Raw genomic sequence first — 17,122 nt, 5'->3', positions numbered from 1 at the left:
GAGATAATGGATAGTTTTTCATTCATCAAATTTGTACCATTCAACATCAACACCGCATTTAAGCCAAGGATGAAGAAAATAAGATCCGAACACTTCTACACTTAGTATAGTTCCACAGCTTAAAAAAATAAAAAAACCTCTGCTTTAAAACATTAGTTATAGAAAATATAGACGCTCTTTTGCCACTTCCACTGAAGTATAAGATGAGGGAAATGCCTTTAAAAACATGAAGCTGAATTAATTCAACGTCAGGATGAGTTACTGGGGAACTTGTATGTTTTCCTTCCCAAAATTCTTTTAAAATAGCACCTGACAGTTTTAAAGCAGTTGCCCAGTCAATTCTGACCCATGTGTGTCAGAGTAGAACTATGCTCCACAGGGCTGCAATGGTTGCTTTTTCAGAAGACTGCCAGGCCTTTCTTTCAAGGTACCTCTGGGTGGATATATCTGCCAAACGTTTGCCTGCCTGAAATTGAAGGACAGATCAAATAAGCTTTCTAATGGGGCGGGGGGGGGGGGGAGGGGTGGAGAAACAGTGAAAAATCCTCCAGATTGCTGGTAGCAGAATGAAGAGACTGGAACTTACCTATCAGTTATCTGATTGCTGAGCAGTCCTTTTTTTAAAAAACATACATTTACCTCCTATACAAAGCTGCTGTTTTGTCTCTTATATGACTGTAATTTAATTTACATCAGAAATCACATCTCTTAAAGATGGTTATTTTAAAGCAGGTAAGTAACACAAAAATTTCCCTCATCGATTTTTGTGTGGCATATTTGAAGAGTTTGTTTCAAACTGGAGGCAGAGGGAGAAAAAAATAATATGAAATTATCAAAGGAAGAGAAATGCTGTAATAGGCAATTCTGAGTATATCCTCCAGAAACACAACATGTTTTCAAATGGGGCCAGGAAGCTAACAAATTAATTTACAAAAATGAGAAACTCAGAGCAGCCATTACTCTCTGGTATTATTAGCATTTTTTTTTTTTCTAGTGTAATTCTCAACGAATAGGCACGGTTGGTTTACTCCCCAGCACCTACAGTCTCAACCTATTCGGTATTTTATAAATGCATTTTCAATCAATTGTATTTCTATACACTTGCAATGAACAATTAGAAGAGAAATTTAAAAAACAATTCCACTTACAATAGCATCAAAAGTAATAGAATACTTAAGAATAAATTTAACGAAAGAAGTGCAACCCTTGTATACAGAAATATATAAAGCAACAGTGAAAGAAAGATCTATAAAAGACACTTCTGTCCATGGATCAGCAATAATCCCCAAATTGATCTATGGATTCAATGTAATCCCTATCAAAATCTCAGCTGCTGCTTTTTTTGCAGAAATGGAAATACTGATCTTAAAATGCATATGAAATTGCAATGGATCCCAAATAGCCAAAAGAATTTTGAAATAGAAGAAAAAAGTAGAAGGACTCACACCTCCTAATTTGAAAACTTACTACAAAGCCACAGGAATCAAGACACTGCATAAGGACAGACATATAAATCAAAGGAATAGAATTCAAAGTGCAGAAATAAATGCTTAGATTTATGGTCAATTGATTTTTGGCAAGGATGCCAAGGGTGCCAAGACGGTTCAATAGGGAAAGAACTGCCTTTTCAACAAATAATGCTTAGCCACATGGCTATTCACATGTAAAAAAAATTGAGGTTGGATCCTACCTTGCACCATATAAAAAAATTAACTCAAATGTATCACAGACCTAAATGTAAGAGCTAAAACTATAAAACTTTTAGAAGAAAACATAGGCATACATCTTCCCTGACCTTAGATTAGGCTATGGTTTCTTAAGCATGACAGCAAAAGCATAAGAAACAAAAGAAAAAATAGATAAATTGGACTTTATAAAAATTTAATCATTAGGGAGATAGAAATCAAAACCAAAAAGAGGTACAACTTCACACCTACTAGGATGGTTACAATAAAAAAAGACTCATTTATTAATCATTGTCTAATAACAAGAGTTTGTGAGGATGCAGAGAAAACCAGAACCTTTTTTTTTTTTTGATAAATGTTGATGGGAATGTAAAATGGTGCAACTGCCAGGAAAAGAATCTGGCAGTTCCTTAGAAAGTTAAGCACAGAGCTACTAGCTGAGCCAACGACTCCACATCTGTAGGAGACAGCAGCATTATTCAAAAACAGCCAAAAAGTAGACACAAACCAAATGTCTACCAACTGAGGAATGGATAAACAAAATGTGGTTTATTCATACAATGGAATATTATTCAGCCATAAAGGAAATGAAGCACTGATACACACTACAATGAGGATGAACCTTGAAAACGTTATGCTAAGTGAAATAAGCCAGACACAAAAGGCCGTACAGTGTATGAAACCATTCATGTGAACTGTTCAGGAGAATCCACAGAGAAAGATGCAGATGAGCAGTTGCCAGCGACCAGAGGACTGATGGAAGCCCTGCTGGTGTAGTGGTTAAGAGCTATGGCTGCTAACCAAAAGGTCGGCAGTTTGAATCCAGCAGGTGCTCCCTGGAAACTATGGGGCAATCCTACTCTGTTCTATAGGGTCGCTGTGAGTTGGAATCAACACGATTTTTTAGGGGAGTGACTGCTAACGGGTGCAAAGTTTCTTTTTATGGTCATGAAAATCTGCAATTAGATAATGATGACGGTTTCACAATGTCGTCAATATCCTAAAAATCACTGAACGTACACTTTAAAAGAGAGAATTTTATGGTAGAAATTATCTCAATTAAAAAAAGTATATGATAATGCAAAGGACAGACTCTGTCAGTTTATAATCTAATGTCAAGTTTTATTCACCTTTTCTCTTACAATATATTGTCATTCAAAATATACCTCATAAGTAATTCATGCATACAGTAGGCACTCTATAAATATTTTGATATTTTTTAGAATGACTAAAAATCCTGATGTAAAATCCCAGCTGGGAAGTGCATAAGCCCATTGTAGACAAAATATATAACTTTACAATAAACATTTTTATAAGAATTTGCCCCACAGGGAGAACACTTACAATTTGGAAATTAAGAAATAAAAAGTAAAAAGCAAGGTGAGACACAATGCTAACATATCTAGACAATGATCCCTGGATTGGTGGTGCTTCTAGACCAAGGGCCACCTGCACCCTGTGGCCGTAAGACTATCTGACATTCAATTAAGAAGACAATTATATGCCTAAAACCCTCTTAACTGGAAATGTTGCAAGAATATACAAGCACTAGTCTGTCAAAAAATTTAACTACATTTCCTACGTGAACACAAAAAATTTAAATATGTATTTTATTCTCCAATTTAAAAAGTCAGTGCTTTCCATCTCAAGCAGCAGAAGTAATTAATCCATAAATAAGCATGAAGTCACTCTTACAGAAGCTGTGATAAGTTCCATGAGAAATACGATGGGAGATCAGATCAAGGGCCTTAGTCCAAATACAAAATAAATCCTTGCATTTATGGGCCTTCATATGTTCAAAAAAACAAAACAGGCTGCTAACACATTATGATAAAGAAATACCTTCTAAATCCTTATTTGGGGTTGGAATATCTAGTAAACATTCACTCAAACTAGAAAAAATAATTATAGCACTATCATGATATGGAAAAATTAAAAACAACCGAATGCCTGACCTTGGAAAAGTAGTTATGCAAACTTAAAAATATAATCAAATATTCTATACCTACAAAATGAAAATGTCTACTAACTACATTTTTCAAAAACTACATAATTCCATAAAAATTCAAACACATGGACTATGTCAATACATGGAAATGTGTATATAAAACACTATTAAGTGAAAAAAGCAAAATTAAAAATATAAAGTGATTATAACCATGGAAAAGTGAATATTATACTACAATAACAAAAACTGAAGTAAATTTAAATTTATAGACATAGATTCAAATATCCATCGGGGTTTTTTTCTTTGTGGCTGAAGATTATAACAAAACAAAAAAGAAAATATAGACTATTATTTGAGATAAAACTATATTCCTAAACAATAAATACTGAACTACACGTGAACTCCTAAAACAGAGATTTACAAAACCATGACTTGTACACCTCAAATGAATCCTATAGATCTGCCGATCTTCACTTTACTGCCGATCTTCACTTTAAAATACCTTCTGGGCAATGAGTACAGTTATTGTACACATAAAAAGAAAATTCAAACCACTGTCCAGATAAGAAAACCAAGCAGCATGCTAACGAAATCTATCTACTTAATTTGTTTTGCTCCTGCAAAACGTCAATTGGGTTTTAAAAAACTAACTCTATATACACATTTTACATAACATATATCACTATAAATATTTTAAAGGATAGCTTTTACATAATTCTCTATTTCAACGTACACCTTATTAATTCAGTTGCAAGTTATGTCAATGCCCTCTTTCAGATTTATTATGGAAAATTATTCTCTGCATGATTTAGAAAATGGTTAATTTCTTGGATAAAACATAGCATATTTTGAAGTCCGAAAGCCAAGTAAATCCCGTATTTCATTTCGGAATTTTGACAGATCTTGGCGTAGTTCATTTAAACTTTCCACAGTTGCCTGATCTGTACTTTGCATCTTCTGTCTCATGGAAGTCAGGTAGCGATGTACTAAACAGCACATCACTTTTTGGTAGTTTTCATCTCTCTTTTGTTTCAAATTTCTCCATTCCTTTAAAACAAACAATAACATGACACTGAAGATATGTAGAGACAAAACTTAAACAAGGGAATTTTTTTCAGAAAACTATTCACAGATACAAATACCTCTTCTATGCTTTGTATTAGAGTTTATTTTTGCCAGTACGTGTTGCAAAATAACATTCAACATTTGTTTAAACAAACATAGCCAGCATATCTGTTTGATTCACTAGACTGTATGCTTATCTCGATTCTAAAAAAATGAATTTTAGGAAGCTTCAATTTACAGTTGGAATCAACAAACTATGACCCACAGGTCAAATATGGCCCACATCTGTTTTTGTATGACCTGCCTGAGGAGGAAGAAAGGATTTTACACGTCAACATTTGCCATCAATTTGATGATAGGGAGCACTAACTTTGAACCCGAGCTAAGTGAAATGTTATCCTCCCCACCAAAAAATAACTGCATTCTTCTCATTAGGGAATTAACTTTCAAGAACCAGAAAAATATGAGCTGACCTTAGTGGTCGTTCTTTATCTATGTTGACAGAATAGATGTTTTGAATATTTCCATGTTTTAAAACTATGAGATTTCACATGTTAGGGAAATCTGAAAACCTTAAAAATCACAGCTCCAAAGGAGAATGAAGAACACCAAAGATGCAAGGTAATTATGAGGCCAAGAGAAGAAAAGGGCCACATAAACCAGAGACTACATCAGCCTGAAACCAGAAGAACTAGATGGTGCCCGGCTACAACCACAGGGAACAGAACCGAGAACCCCTGAGGGAGCAGGAGAGGAGTGGGATGCAGACCCCAAATTCTCATAAAAAGACCAGACTTAATGGCCTGACTGAGACTGGAAGGACCCTGGTGGTCATGGCCCCCAGACCTTCTGTTGGCCCAGGACAGGAACCATTCCCAAAGCCAACTCTTCAGAGAGGGATTGGACTGGACAATGGGATAGAGAGGGATGCTGGTGAGGAGTGAGCTTCTTGGATCAGGTGGGCACTTGAGACTATCTTGGCATCTCCTGTCTGGAGGGGAGATGAGAGGGTGGAGGGGGTTAGAAGCTGGCGAAATGGACATGAAAAGAGAGAGTAGAGAGAGAGAGCGGGCTGTCTCATTAGGAGAGTAATTGGGAGTATGTAGGAGCAAGGTGTATATAAGTTTTTGTGTGAGAGACTGACTTGATTTGTAAACTTTCACTTAAAGCGCAATAAAAAAAAATCACAGCTCCATCTCTCTCTCTCAGTAAATATTTATTGAACTCTTACTTTATGTTAAACACTACGCCATGCATTAGGGGTGAAAAACCAAACCCACTGCCATCAAGAGTCAACAGCGACCCTACAGGACAGAGCAGAGCTGCCCCACAGGGTTTCCAAGAAGCAGCTGGTGGATTCGAACTGCCCATCTTTTGGTTAGCAGCCGAGCGTTAAACCACTATGCCACCAGGGCTCCACATTAGGGATAGAGCAATGAAAAAAAAAAAAAACAGTTGCAGCCCTTAAGGAGCTTGCATATTTATGGTTTAGGAAATTTCTGAGATGAGGCATTGTTAAAACTTCATGTTGCAATTCACACTCCCAAATTCTTACCTTTAAGCTGTTTTGCCGTTTGACCCTGCCTTTTGATGTATGAGAACAAATCCACTTCCTGAGGCTACTCACGATATAGCAGATAGTCTTCGGGGAAGGAACGATGTTGAAAGGCGGGGGTAAGGTACATTTGTCATCAAAGTAGCTAAGCCACAACTTTGCTCGAGCAAACTTCCATTCTTTGTCTTCATGATTCTGTAAGAGGCACATGAAAAAGCAATATAGACTATAAATACATACATACGGGTATACAAGTAGGTATGTGTACATATATTTGGCGTATGTACAGAGAGAGAGAAACAGACCATTTTAAACTGTCCAAAAATTAGATCCCAAATTGGCAATCAGTATAATTACTTGCATTTAAAGAAATTTCCATTGAAGTTTTGAATGACACTATTTCTTAATTCTTATAAACTGTGGTTACCTGATATATTGCATACATTTGGTATGATCTGAAAACAACAAGTTGTTAGAGTGAACACATACTGCTATCAACTGAAAGCTTTTGTGAAGCATCGCCACCAGCAGCTTCGTAAGCACGATCACAACCACCACGTTGTAGGTGCCAACGATAACAGCTCCAACGAAGGACTGCAGCTCTTCTCCATAGCTGAACCTTGTGACAAAGATGGCCACATGCGCTAGGGAGAAAATATACCAGAACAAGGCAAAGCAAGTGCCAATGAACCTGTAAAGACAATTACATGTACATGAAGGACATCTGTTAGCAGAAATTCATCATGTATATCAAATTTTTTTTTTTAAACTTTGATAATCCAAGATAAGAATAATAAAAAAAAAAAGAATAACACCTTATAAAATAAAAAAAATAAATGAGGTTAATTCCTACAATATAGATATGCTTTACTTTAAACAAAGAGACTGAAAAGGTAGTCCTAACTATTTAACCCCTTGCTTGCTGCCTTTCTGTCTATTCTTAACGTAGTAGCCCTGGATGATCCTATTAAGACCTAATTAGATTTTCTCACTCCTCTGCTCGAAAACTTCAAATGACTGTCAATCCCAATAGCCCTAAGTTCCTATAAGGACTGACAAGGTCCTGCATGACCCCATTACCTCTCTGACTTCATGTCCTACAACTCTTCCTCTTATTCCCTCTGCTCCAGACACACCGGCCTCCTGGCTTTTCCTCAAACATGCCAGCCAGGCTCCCATCTCAGGGCATTTGCCTCAGCTATTCCTTCACTCTGTCCATGCTCTTCCTCCAGGTATCTTCATAGCTTGCTCCTTTACCTGCTTTGGGTCTTTACTTGAATGTCATCTCTTCTGGGGCCTTCCCTAGCCCCTATCTAAAACTGCATCTTCTTATACACACACACATATACTCCCTGTTGTTGTTGGATGCCATCAAGTCACCTCCAACTCACGGCAAGCCCATGTACAAAAGAGTGAAATGCTGTCTGCACCAACACCATCCTCATGATCACCGGCATGCTTGACCCCCATGGTCGCCTTCCAGCTTAGGGGCCTCCTCTTCCATCACTACCTTAGACAATATTCCGTTGTGATCCATAGGGTTTTCACTGGCTAATTTTCAGAAGTAGATCACCAGGCCCTTCTTCCTAGTCTGTCTTGGTCTGGAAGCTCTGCTGAAACCTGACCACCATGGGTGACCTGCTGGTATTATATTCCCCAGTTCAAACTTTGTCTCCTTCCAAAAAAACAAAAAACAAAAAACAAACCCAGTGCCGCCAAGTTGATTCCGACTCATAGCGACCCTACAGGACAGGGTAGAACTGCCCCACAGAGTTTCCAAGGAGCGCCTCGTGGATTCAAACTGCTAGCCCTTTGGTTAGCAGCCATGGCACTTAACCACTACGCCACCAGGGTTTCCTTAGCCCTTATCATTGTGTAATGTGCAATATATTCTGTTTATCTTATTTACTGCTTGTCCACCCTCACTAAAATGTAAGCTCCATGAGGATGGTTTTGTTCACAGATGTCTTATTCATTCAGCACTTAGAACAGTTTCTAGCATATACCAAACCCATTGCCATCGAGTTGATTCTGACTCAGTGATCCTGTAGGACACAGTAGAACGGCCCCATAGGATTTCCAAGGAGTGGCTGGTGGATTCGAACTGCTGACCTTTCGGTTAGCAGCCAAACACTTAACCACTTGCACCACTAGGGATCCATCTAGCATATATGTTAAATAAATATTTACTGAGTGAAAATGAATGATTATTTATGCTATAAACAATTCACAATGAAACCTAACAATGACTATGAGCTGCCCCTGACATATAATATTTGCAGAGCAAAGACGCTGGACATCTTACAATATACTGGACTTACAAAGAGCTGCCCTGTCCAAAATGCTAAGAGCGCACAAAATGCCATGAGTTTCCCCATTAAGACAAACTGCAGGATGGAAGACAATGAATGACACAAAAACCCATGGCCATTGAGTCAATTCCGACTTATAGTAACCCTATAGGACTGCTGCCCCATAGAGCTTCCAAGGAGCGGCTGGTGGATTCGAACTGCTGACCTTTTGGTTAGCAGCCGGGCTCTTAACCACTGCGCCACCACCAAGGCTCCATAATGACACAGACCTAGTATTCATTTAAGGTCCTGCATATAATGATGACTATTAAATAATTAATGGAAAAAAGTATTTATTAACGCTTGCAAATATTAAGGAGGAATTTCTTAAACAAAATCCAAAGGTCCATTTTTGTGGATACTGATTCATACATAACATGGGAGAAAGACAGAACTGTATTTACTAAAAATTTAAGAAGACACTCACGAGTGAAAGGTATCATTGCTTTGCTGTTCACAGAAGATGCCGACGCAGTCCTTCTGCTCCTTTGGAGTATAGCCTTTATCATACAGCTGGGTCAGGCCAATTGTGAAAGAAAACAAGACAAGAAGGAACATCCCAAGAAATTTTCCAAAATCATGCAACATCTGTCCCATTGAAATCTGCAGAATATATTACATAGGTGTTCATTAAAATCAAGAAAAGGAAAATATTAAATGATCAGGCGGAAAAAAAAAAAAAAAAGGAAGACAAACACATGGCCCATAGGCTACCCCTTTTATTCTGACTGAGATAGTTTAGACTTCTAAAATATCAAAAATCCAGCTGCCATCATCATTCCAACATGCTCGCAGGTCATTCTGCAGCTCCGCCAGTTTGGGAACCCCTGGACTCCATGACCTCTAACATTCTATGTTTCTTAAAAGAAAAATACCCATCTCCAAGGGTACCCTGCACCCTAACACGCAAAGCACGTGAAATCGTTTTTCACTCATTAGAAACAGCAACGATATGTCATGTACGTTACACAAGCCACCAACTTCAATCTGACGGTTACCCAGTACAACTCAATAATTCACTAGGAATGAAGTGTGCGCTCATGTGTCAGGCACTACACTAACTTCCCAAGTTCTGTATTATTTTCCAGGTCTGCCACAGTCAACCCCATCGACTGTAAAGGGAATGGAAGAATGGATCTAAATATTTACTTAAAGCCCACCATGTGCCACGTACTCTGCGATGCATCTTATACACACCGATCCACTTAATTCTCACAACACCTGATGTAGAAACCGAGGCTCAGAGATTCAGCAACATGGTAAGTATTGGAGCAAGACTTTGAACCAAGCTGTCAGAATCCAAGGGGGGTGGTCACCTATTTGTAATATTAGTAATTCTACTAATTAGACAAAATAGAAAGCAAGACATTTAGATAAGCACTTTCAATGATCATAAATGTTGGGGCCTAAGATCACATGAATAGACCCTCAAGGACCCCTCCCCTTTGGTCTGATTTGCTCATCCACACCAGCCCAGAACTTATCCTTGCCTGAAATTCCTGCCTCAGGGATCCTGCTGAGAACACCCTAATCAACAAACGTGGAGCTTCTAGTGGAAATGTCTAAAACCCTACAATATGGCAGATACTCTGTTGATTTTCCAGGGAAGAAATAATGCTTAGATGAGGAGATATTCCTCTTATTCTGAATGAAGTTGGGAGGAAATGAGACTATTGGGTGAAAAAAAAAAATGAGGAAATTCCTGAATAACCCCATCCCCTCCTCCAAAAAATAAATGGCCTGTTTTTTACTTAGTTTCTGTAGCCATGAGGCCTGAAAGGTCAAGGCAGCCTAGAGAGGAAGAGGGGCTGATTTGTTACTTTTCGAGGACTGATCATGGCAGCACTGAACAAGGGTTGATATTTCATAACAGGAAGAGGAGAAAGGAATGAAGATGGGGAAACACGCCCATCTGACCTTACGACTGCAGTTTAGTCGCCCAGCCTTAGTCAATAAAGGATAATAGTGGATTTCTCTTTGGATAGATCTTAGATTTGAGAGTTCCTTGGACAGACAGAGTGAAGCTCATGAGTGCCTGCTTTCTCTGAAAGCCTCGCCCTTCTCTCTTCTATCCTACTTGACCTGTTCCACTCTCTACTTCACTGCCAAAATCAGCTAGGTCCTTCTCATTACCAGTAACTGCCTCTAAAGTAATTATATAGTGAAGAACGAAGGGCATTTGTCATAGGGTTTTCATCTAGAGCCACATGCAGTATTCAAAGACTTCCACTTCCAACTGGAGTTGCGTTTATTTGCAAAGAAACTTCTAGCTTACTATACAATGAAACTTTTCTCCATTTCAAAACAATACTACAGTAGATGCTAAGACCACTCTAGATGCTTCGTCTTATAATATATGGTGATAATAGCCATTAGCATTTATTGACCATTTGGTGTGAGCCAAGTACTGTTTAAGCAAATGAGTTCTTTTTTCTTTATTAGAAAAAAAGAATGGAAAGAAAAAAAAGAGACAAAGGAACCAAAGCAACCATAATGATGAAGTTTTGATAGTATATCCAGGAATCAAAGGAAATCTTTGTGCCAGCTAGACCTAGCCAAAAGAATACTCTAATTTATTATATTTATCTCCCTAAATAAGATGAGCTAACGTAGCAAGGTTCTTCTCTCTTCTGCTCAGGTCTCAAGAGGAAAAAAGTCAATGAGAGATAAAACATGTCCAGCCTTTTTTGCATAAGTTTTTTAAACACTTTTTCCCCTTTATAACTGGTGGACAAGAGTGATAATGAAGACCATAAAACCTCTGAACCATGGGCCCAGCCTGATCTTCTGGTTGGGCTAACCTCTGTGCTAAGGGCGATAGTGGGTATTACAGTCACCCAGCAGGGTAGTGTCTTGATTCCAAATCCTCCTCCACCAGGTGGGAAGGAATCAAGGACCCCCGCAGAAGGATCTTGGAGCAGAAGGAACCACTAATACCACATCTTCTGTTCTATTCCACAAGCGCTGAGAGAGGACACATGTGGGATTTGAGAAGGTCCTTGCCTGGGATCTGGGTGGGGAAAAAGGGTAGAGTGCTATATGGGCAGTATCTTGTCCTTTCTGTCCAATCACCCAACTATCAGTATCAAAGATTATTTAATTAATTTGAAACGTGTGGATAAAACTGGAAGAATTTAAAGTCTGTAAATTACTAAAGTCTCTCACAGAAGTCATTTTACAATAAAAATTAATGACGGAATCATATTACTCTGTACTATAGCAACACTGGAAACTCCGGTGGCGTAGTGCTTAAGTGCTACAGCTGCTAACCAAAAGGTCAGCGGTTTGAATCTACCAGGCACTCCTTGGAAACCCTCTGGGGCAGTTCTACTCTGTCTTATAGGGTACACTATAGGGCCGCTACGTGTCAGAATTGACTTGATGGCAATGGGTTGTTTTTTTCTGTTTATAGACAACACTGAGATGCAATTTAGCATAGTGGTTAAGACCACTGGCTTGGTAGCCAAACCATCTGGGTTGGAATCCCAGTTCTGCTACTTACAGCTGTGTGAGCTCATGCAAGTTACTTAATGCCTCTATGTCTCGGTTTCTTCCTGTGTAAAATGGAAATAATAGAGTCTGTCTCTCAGAACGGCTGAGGATTAAAGGAGGTAATAAATGTAAATAAACCTCTTAGAACAATATTTGGCACACGGCAAGGGCTCATATCACCGTTATTCGTAGATTCTACCTTCATATTTATTTTCTTTAAAATATATAACATTACTGATGTATGACCAGCCATGGTCATATAGACCTGCTGGTTGTAGATGAGCTGGCCTTCAAAAATGTGGGCTTGACTTCACGGAGCAGTTTAGCATCTAGAATCAGACCCAGGTCCAAACCTTGACTCTACCACTTACTAGTTCTGTAAGTTATTTAACCTCTCTAAGCATTGGATTCCCATTTGTAAAATGGAAATAATGGAATAACAAGTGTGGTGCGGAAGATGAAATAGGATAATGCATAGAAAACACTTAGCACAGTGCCTGGCCCGCAGGAAATAATAAATGTTAGTTGCTATTATTATTCTGAATAAGCAGCAACAGCAACTGCTAGAAGATAGCCCTATTTCTCCATTAGCTTTTTTCTTTTCTCACCAAGTACACCACTCAGCACTTGTCCCTACCCAGCCTCATTCTAGCCAGCTTTTCAATTCCATTCGACAAACGTTCATTAAGTAACCGCTATGGCAAAGTAGTGAGTGAAGTGCCATAGGAGAATGAAAAAACGAAAATCTATTCCCTACCCTCAGGGAATGTTTACTTTAGTAGAAACAACATAATGCTACAATTTAAGACAAACTACAGGAAGTGCTCATTAGAAATTCAAAGTATTATTAAGTTCATAGGATTGAGATCTTCATTTGTATGGGAGTCCTCGAATGGGGAGGAGCGTAGGAACAGACTTTCTAGTGGAGTGGACATTAAAGCTCGTATGTGTTCCCTCTCCCTGGAATGCCCTATACCCATCTCCTTTCTACTCAGCCTTCAAGACTTAATTCTAGGGTCACCTCCTACGGAGAGTCTTCTCTGATACCTCAGACTGAATGAGTCCCCATCCTCTGAGGTCTTCATACCCCTTACCACTCCAAATGTAGTCCTTGTATTTTTTGTCACCCTCAGTAGACTATGGGCTCTTGAGGAGAGATGGCAACTGATTCATTTTAGTATTCCTAGACGCTGGGCCCTACCAGGAATTCAGTAAATGTTTATGGAATGAATTAAGGACAACTTCAATAAGCAGAGGCTATGTCAGGAATATTCCAAACAGGGTAACATCATAAACGATGGCATGGATGCGGGAAAGCACAGGAATGTGTGAGATTAGTGACTGGTCTTGGCCCAGGTGAAGAAGAGGGTATTTAAGGTAGGGACAAGATGAGTATAGTGAGAGATGGCTAGAAAGTAAGTGGGTCCAGACTGTAGTAGACCACCTTCCCAAGGTGTTTCTGAACTTAATCTAAATATAACTTAAGTCACAAACTTCATGAATACAACCATAAAAATGTCAAGTGATAGGATAACGGATTAAATCACTGCTGAAGAGAACATCATTTCATACATTCCACTCTAAAATAATCCTATGACCTTGACTTGTCTGGGACAGTCCCAGTTTATACCGATTGTCCCAACTTAATAATTAATAGCATCCTTTTCATTCTCACAAGTGTCTTCGTTTGGATAATCTGCATGTTCTAACCAAGGCAAATATCTGTACCCCTACTACAGGTCATATTAACTAAGTAAAATAAAAACCCCTCAGCTTCTAAATCTGCAAAGATTTGGAAAGAAAAAAAAGCTAGTAAATGGAGACAAATCTAGCAAACAATGGCAGCAATCACATAAAGACATTATCGGACATAGCTGGTTATATACTTGATAAAGCAGTTAACTATTTTATTGTAGTCATTTTTTTCTTTTAGTTTTGTATTTAGATCATTCTACTTTAATTCAGTTCCTTTCTTGTGAAGAACAAAATGGAAAAAAGAATATTACAAATTTTCTACATAAAACTAGAATACTCCGGACTTACTTTGTAATAAAAATCTGTCATGTTCCGAAGACTCCACTGGAAATCAACAACTGAATGTCTTAATTCTAAAGTTTCTTTAAGTAAAAGACTGAAAATATCACTCTACAGATGCCTACCCAGCATCTACTTCTCCCTCTTTCTGATTCTGATTTCTTGAGGGGCAATGAGCTCAATGAAAAGTACTCATTTCCTCAGGTTTCCTTACAGCTACGAATAGCCCTGTGACCAAATTCTGGCCAATGGGATGGAAGTGGAAGTATCTGGTAGCGCTCTGGGAAACGACTGTTTGCCTGATAAAAGGGAAAGATAACTGGCCCATGCTTTCTGTCTTTTGCCCTCTGTCCTTTCCCCTTCTTCCTGCTGGGATACAGATGTGATGTAGGGAGTTGGAGCAGACAGCTTGCAACCATGAGATCTGTCATACTCTAAAGATGGCGGACGGCGAAGACAGAAGGAATCTGGATCCTAGATGGCTTTCCTGAATAGGTGTATCAGTCCTGGGGTGTCTACTTCCAACTTCTTGTTACGCAAGAAAATAAATCCCTAAACTGTTTAGGTAAACCTTTTTTTCTTTTCGTTTCTATTTCATGCAGCCAAGTGTAATCCTTGATAACAAAAGATATAGAAATCTAGTGATGTCATCAGTGTGTGGTTAAAAAAAAAAACCCAATATGCATGTAAAAAATACTATTGACTCTTGATTAAAATATACACAGAAGATATTAGCAACAAAAATAAATCAAACTAACAGACAGTTGAAACCAGCGTTTCACATAGCATGTTTTGGAGAAAAACAGGAACCTGAGCATAACTCATGAAAAGTGGGTATGAGTTTAGGTAATGATGGTTTGAATAAGGTTAAACAGGTTTCTTTATTTCCTTCTCAGAGGCTTCAATGTGATAATGTGCACTGTGAATTCCCAAAAGAGGTATATAGTATGCAGTGTGTTCCAAACTTATCTAAGTCAGAGCATCTCCCAGGACATGGTAAAGAGGGTCATGTATCAGAAAACACACTGCAGAATGATAGCACAAGCCTAATAGGTTTTTCCTACAGATTTTATTTTCACAGCCCTGTTTGGAAAAGGTAATTATGCCTTTTATTTAAAACATCTCCTTTAAGAGTATAAAAGAGAATCTAAATTGTTAGTAAACTTTGACTTAAAACTTATCAAAGAAAAATGAACATTGCTCAGATTTTCAGACTTACAAATAACTTTGAGTAATAACAATACTATGTAGATCTAGTCATCTAAAAGAGGTGATCTCACCTTCTAATAACTATCAACTACTAAACTCTCTGGGGTAAATTCAACCAATTGTGAGTCATTCCTTTGGTGTGAAGAGACTTAGAATTTAAACTCTCCCACTTAATAACCATGCTACTTCGTACACATCACATGCCATCTCCAAAGCTCAATTTCTTTAACTATAAAGTGAAATGTTGTACCACACGATCTGAGTTTTTTAGCTCTAAATATGCTATGTTCTACATTATGACACCTGGCATTTATTAAGCAAAGTAAAGAGTATTTTTTAAAAATATAGCTTATATATCTTCAGAATCATCATGAGGTATGATAATTTCTGTCTGCACAGACCACTTTCTTACTTATCATCTAAAACACTTACAATCTTAAACCTGAGATTCATTTTGGTAAAAAGCAGATTTTTATGTTCTTCTATTGTCTGAAGTGTAACTGTATAAACACACCTATGTCCACGGAGTCGGGGGAGGAGGCCAATGGACCACCGCTCATTTGCGTTTGAGTTGACTCCAACTCGTGGTGACCCCATGTGTGTCAGAGTAGAACTGTGATCCATAGGGTTTTCAATGGCTGAGTTTTCAGAAGTGGATTGCCAGGCCTTTCTTCTGAGGTACCTCTGGGTGGCCTTGAACCTCCAACTTTTAGTTAGCAGTGTGAACTGTTTGCACCAGCCAGGGACTCCCTTAAATAACCGAAAGCAAAGGATTATCATTTAGCCAGCAACAAGGCAGATGGACATGCTGTGTCGTTTCCAATTGTTAATGATTTTCAAAAGCACCGTTTAGCTTCAACATCACGAGAGAACAACGTTCCAGTGGACAAGCAGAAAAATGCAATAATAACATCGAACAAGTGTTCTTTAAGAAATCTAATTATTTACCTGTAATGGACCCAAGATAGAGCTGGTCGTATACATAAAAAAGAGCCGAAGATAACTCAGAACGTTTGCAAATGCAAAAAGCCCTTCGGCCACCAGTGTGGGATGGAACGCATCCCAGTCCTTCCGATCAGCAAAGTCATGAAACTAAGACCAGAAAGAAAAATGACAAAGGTAAATAGCTCCTTCAATTTAGCAACACAAAAATATATTCTGGTTGCTGAAGGAAAAGTATTTTAATTATGTCTTCCTTCTGGGGATTTCCATTTATGTTTTATACAGTTCGCCTTTTTAATGGAAATAACAATGTTTTAACTAAATAAAGGATTTCTACATATGGGGGGCAATACCAGTAACTCTATATCAAGAGATTTTCAGAAAAATTCTTCTGTCTTAAAAAAAAAAGATACAGTTTTTTAATATTGTCATTAAACTTTTTAGTAATGAAATGTTGGTTTATTTTTCTTAAATTCCACCATACAAACTTTTAGTATATGCACTGGCAATTAATTAGCTATCATAAAGTGACCTAGTCCTTTGACTCAGGATTCTCGAAGGAACCATAGAGGTTCTTTTCCTTTTTAAACTCCAAAAGAAAAAGGGTGCATTACTATACCTAGATATAGAGTAGTCATAAGTCCCAGTCGCCTGGGACAGTCCTGGATTGTATACTAGCTGTCCTAACATTTATTAATAGTGCCTCCTTTCAGTCTCAAAAGTGACCTGGTTTGGACGATATATGATATGGGCACCCCACTTCTGGAACTAAAGAAATCAGTCTGAAAAAGCAACATCCCTCAACCTTTCTATCAAACCATTTATCTATGAATGATCAATT

General features: G+C 38.2%; 1 protein-coding gene across 12 annotated transcripts in view; it reads right to left on the bottom strand.

The window, feature by feature from the left end:
* Positions 1–17,122, bottom strand: part of TRPC1 (transient receptor potential cation channel subfamily C member 1) — a 190,705-nt gene that overhangs the window by 120,576 nt on the left and 53,007 nt on the right. For 7 of the 12 annotated variants that reach the window (XM_064275555.1, XM_064275557.1, XM_064275551.1 and 4 more), the window contains 5 exons: positions 16,288–16,431; positions 9,032–9,207; positions 6,743–6,944; positions 6,254–6,448; positions 2,787–4,680 (listed from right to left, as the gene is read on the bottom strand). In XM_064275555.1, the coding sequence (XP_064131625.1) occupies positions 4,453–4,680; positions 6,254–6,448; positions 6,743–6,944; positions 9,032–9,207; positions 16,288–16,431 (945 nt within the window). In that variant the 3' untranslated portion in view covers positions 2,787–4,452. Of the gene's footprint in view, positions 1–2,786; positions 4,681–6,253; positions 6,449–6,742; positions 6,945–9,031; positions 9,208–16,287; positions 16,432–17,122 lie in introns of those variants that run through there. The other 5 variants (XR_010319144.1, XR_010319143.1, XM_064275553.1 and 2 more) reach the window with 3 other exon arrangements.

This window comes from Loxodonta africana, chromosome 23 (genome assembly GCF_030014295.1).
Source record: "Loxodonta africana isolate mLoxAfr1 chromosome 23, mLoxAfr1.hap2, whole genome shotgun sequence".
Taxonomy (NCBI): domain Eukaryota; kingdom Metazoa; phylum Chordata; class Mammalia; order Proboscidea; family Elephantidae; genus Loxodonta; species Loxodonta africana.
This window is presented reverse-complemented; position numbering and strand designations above follow the sequence as displayed.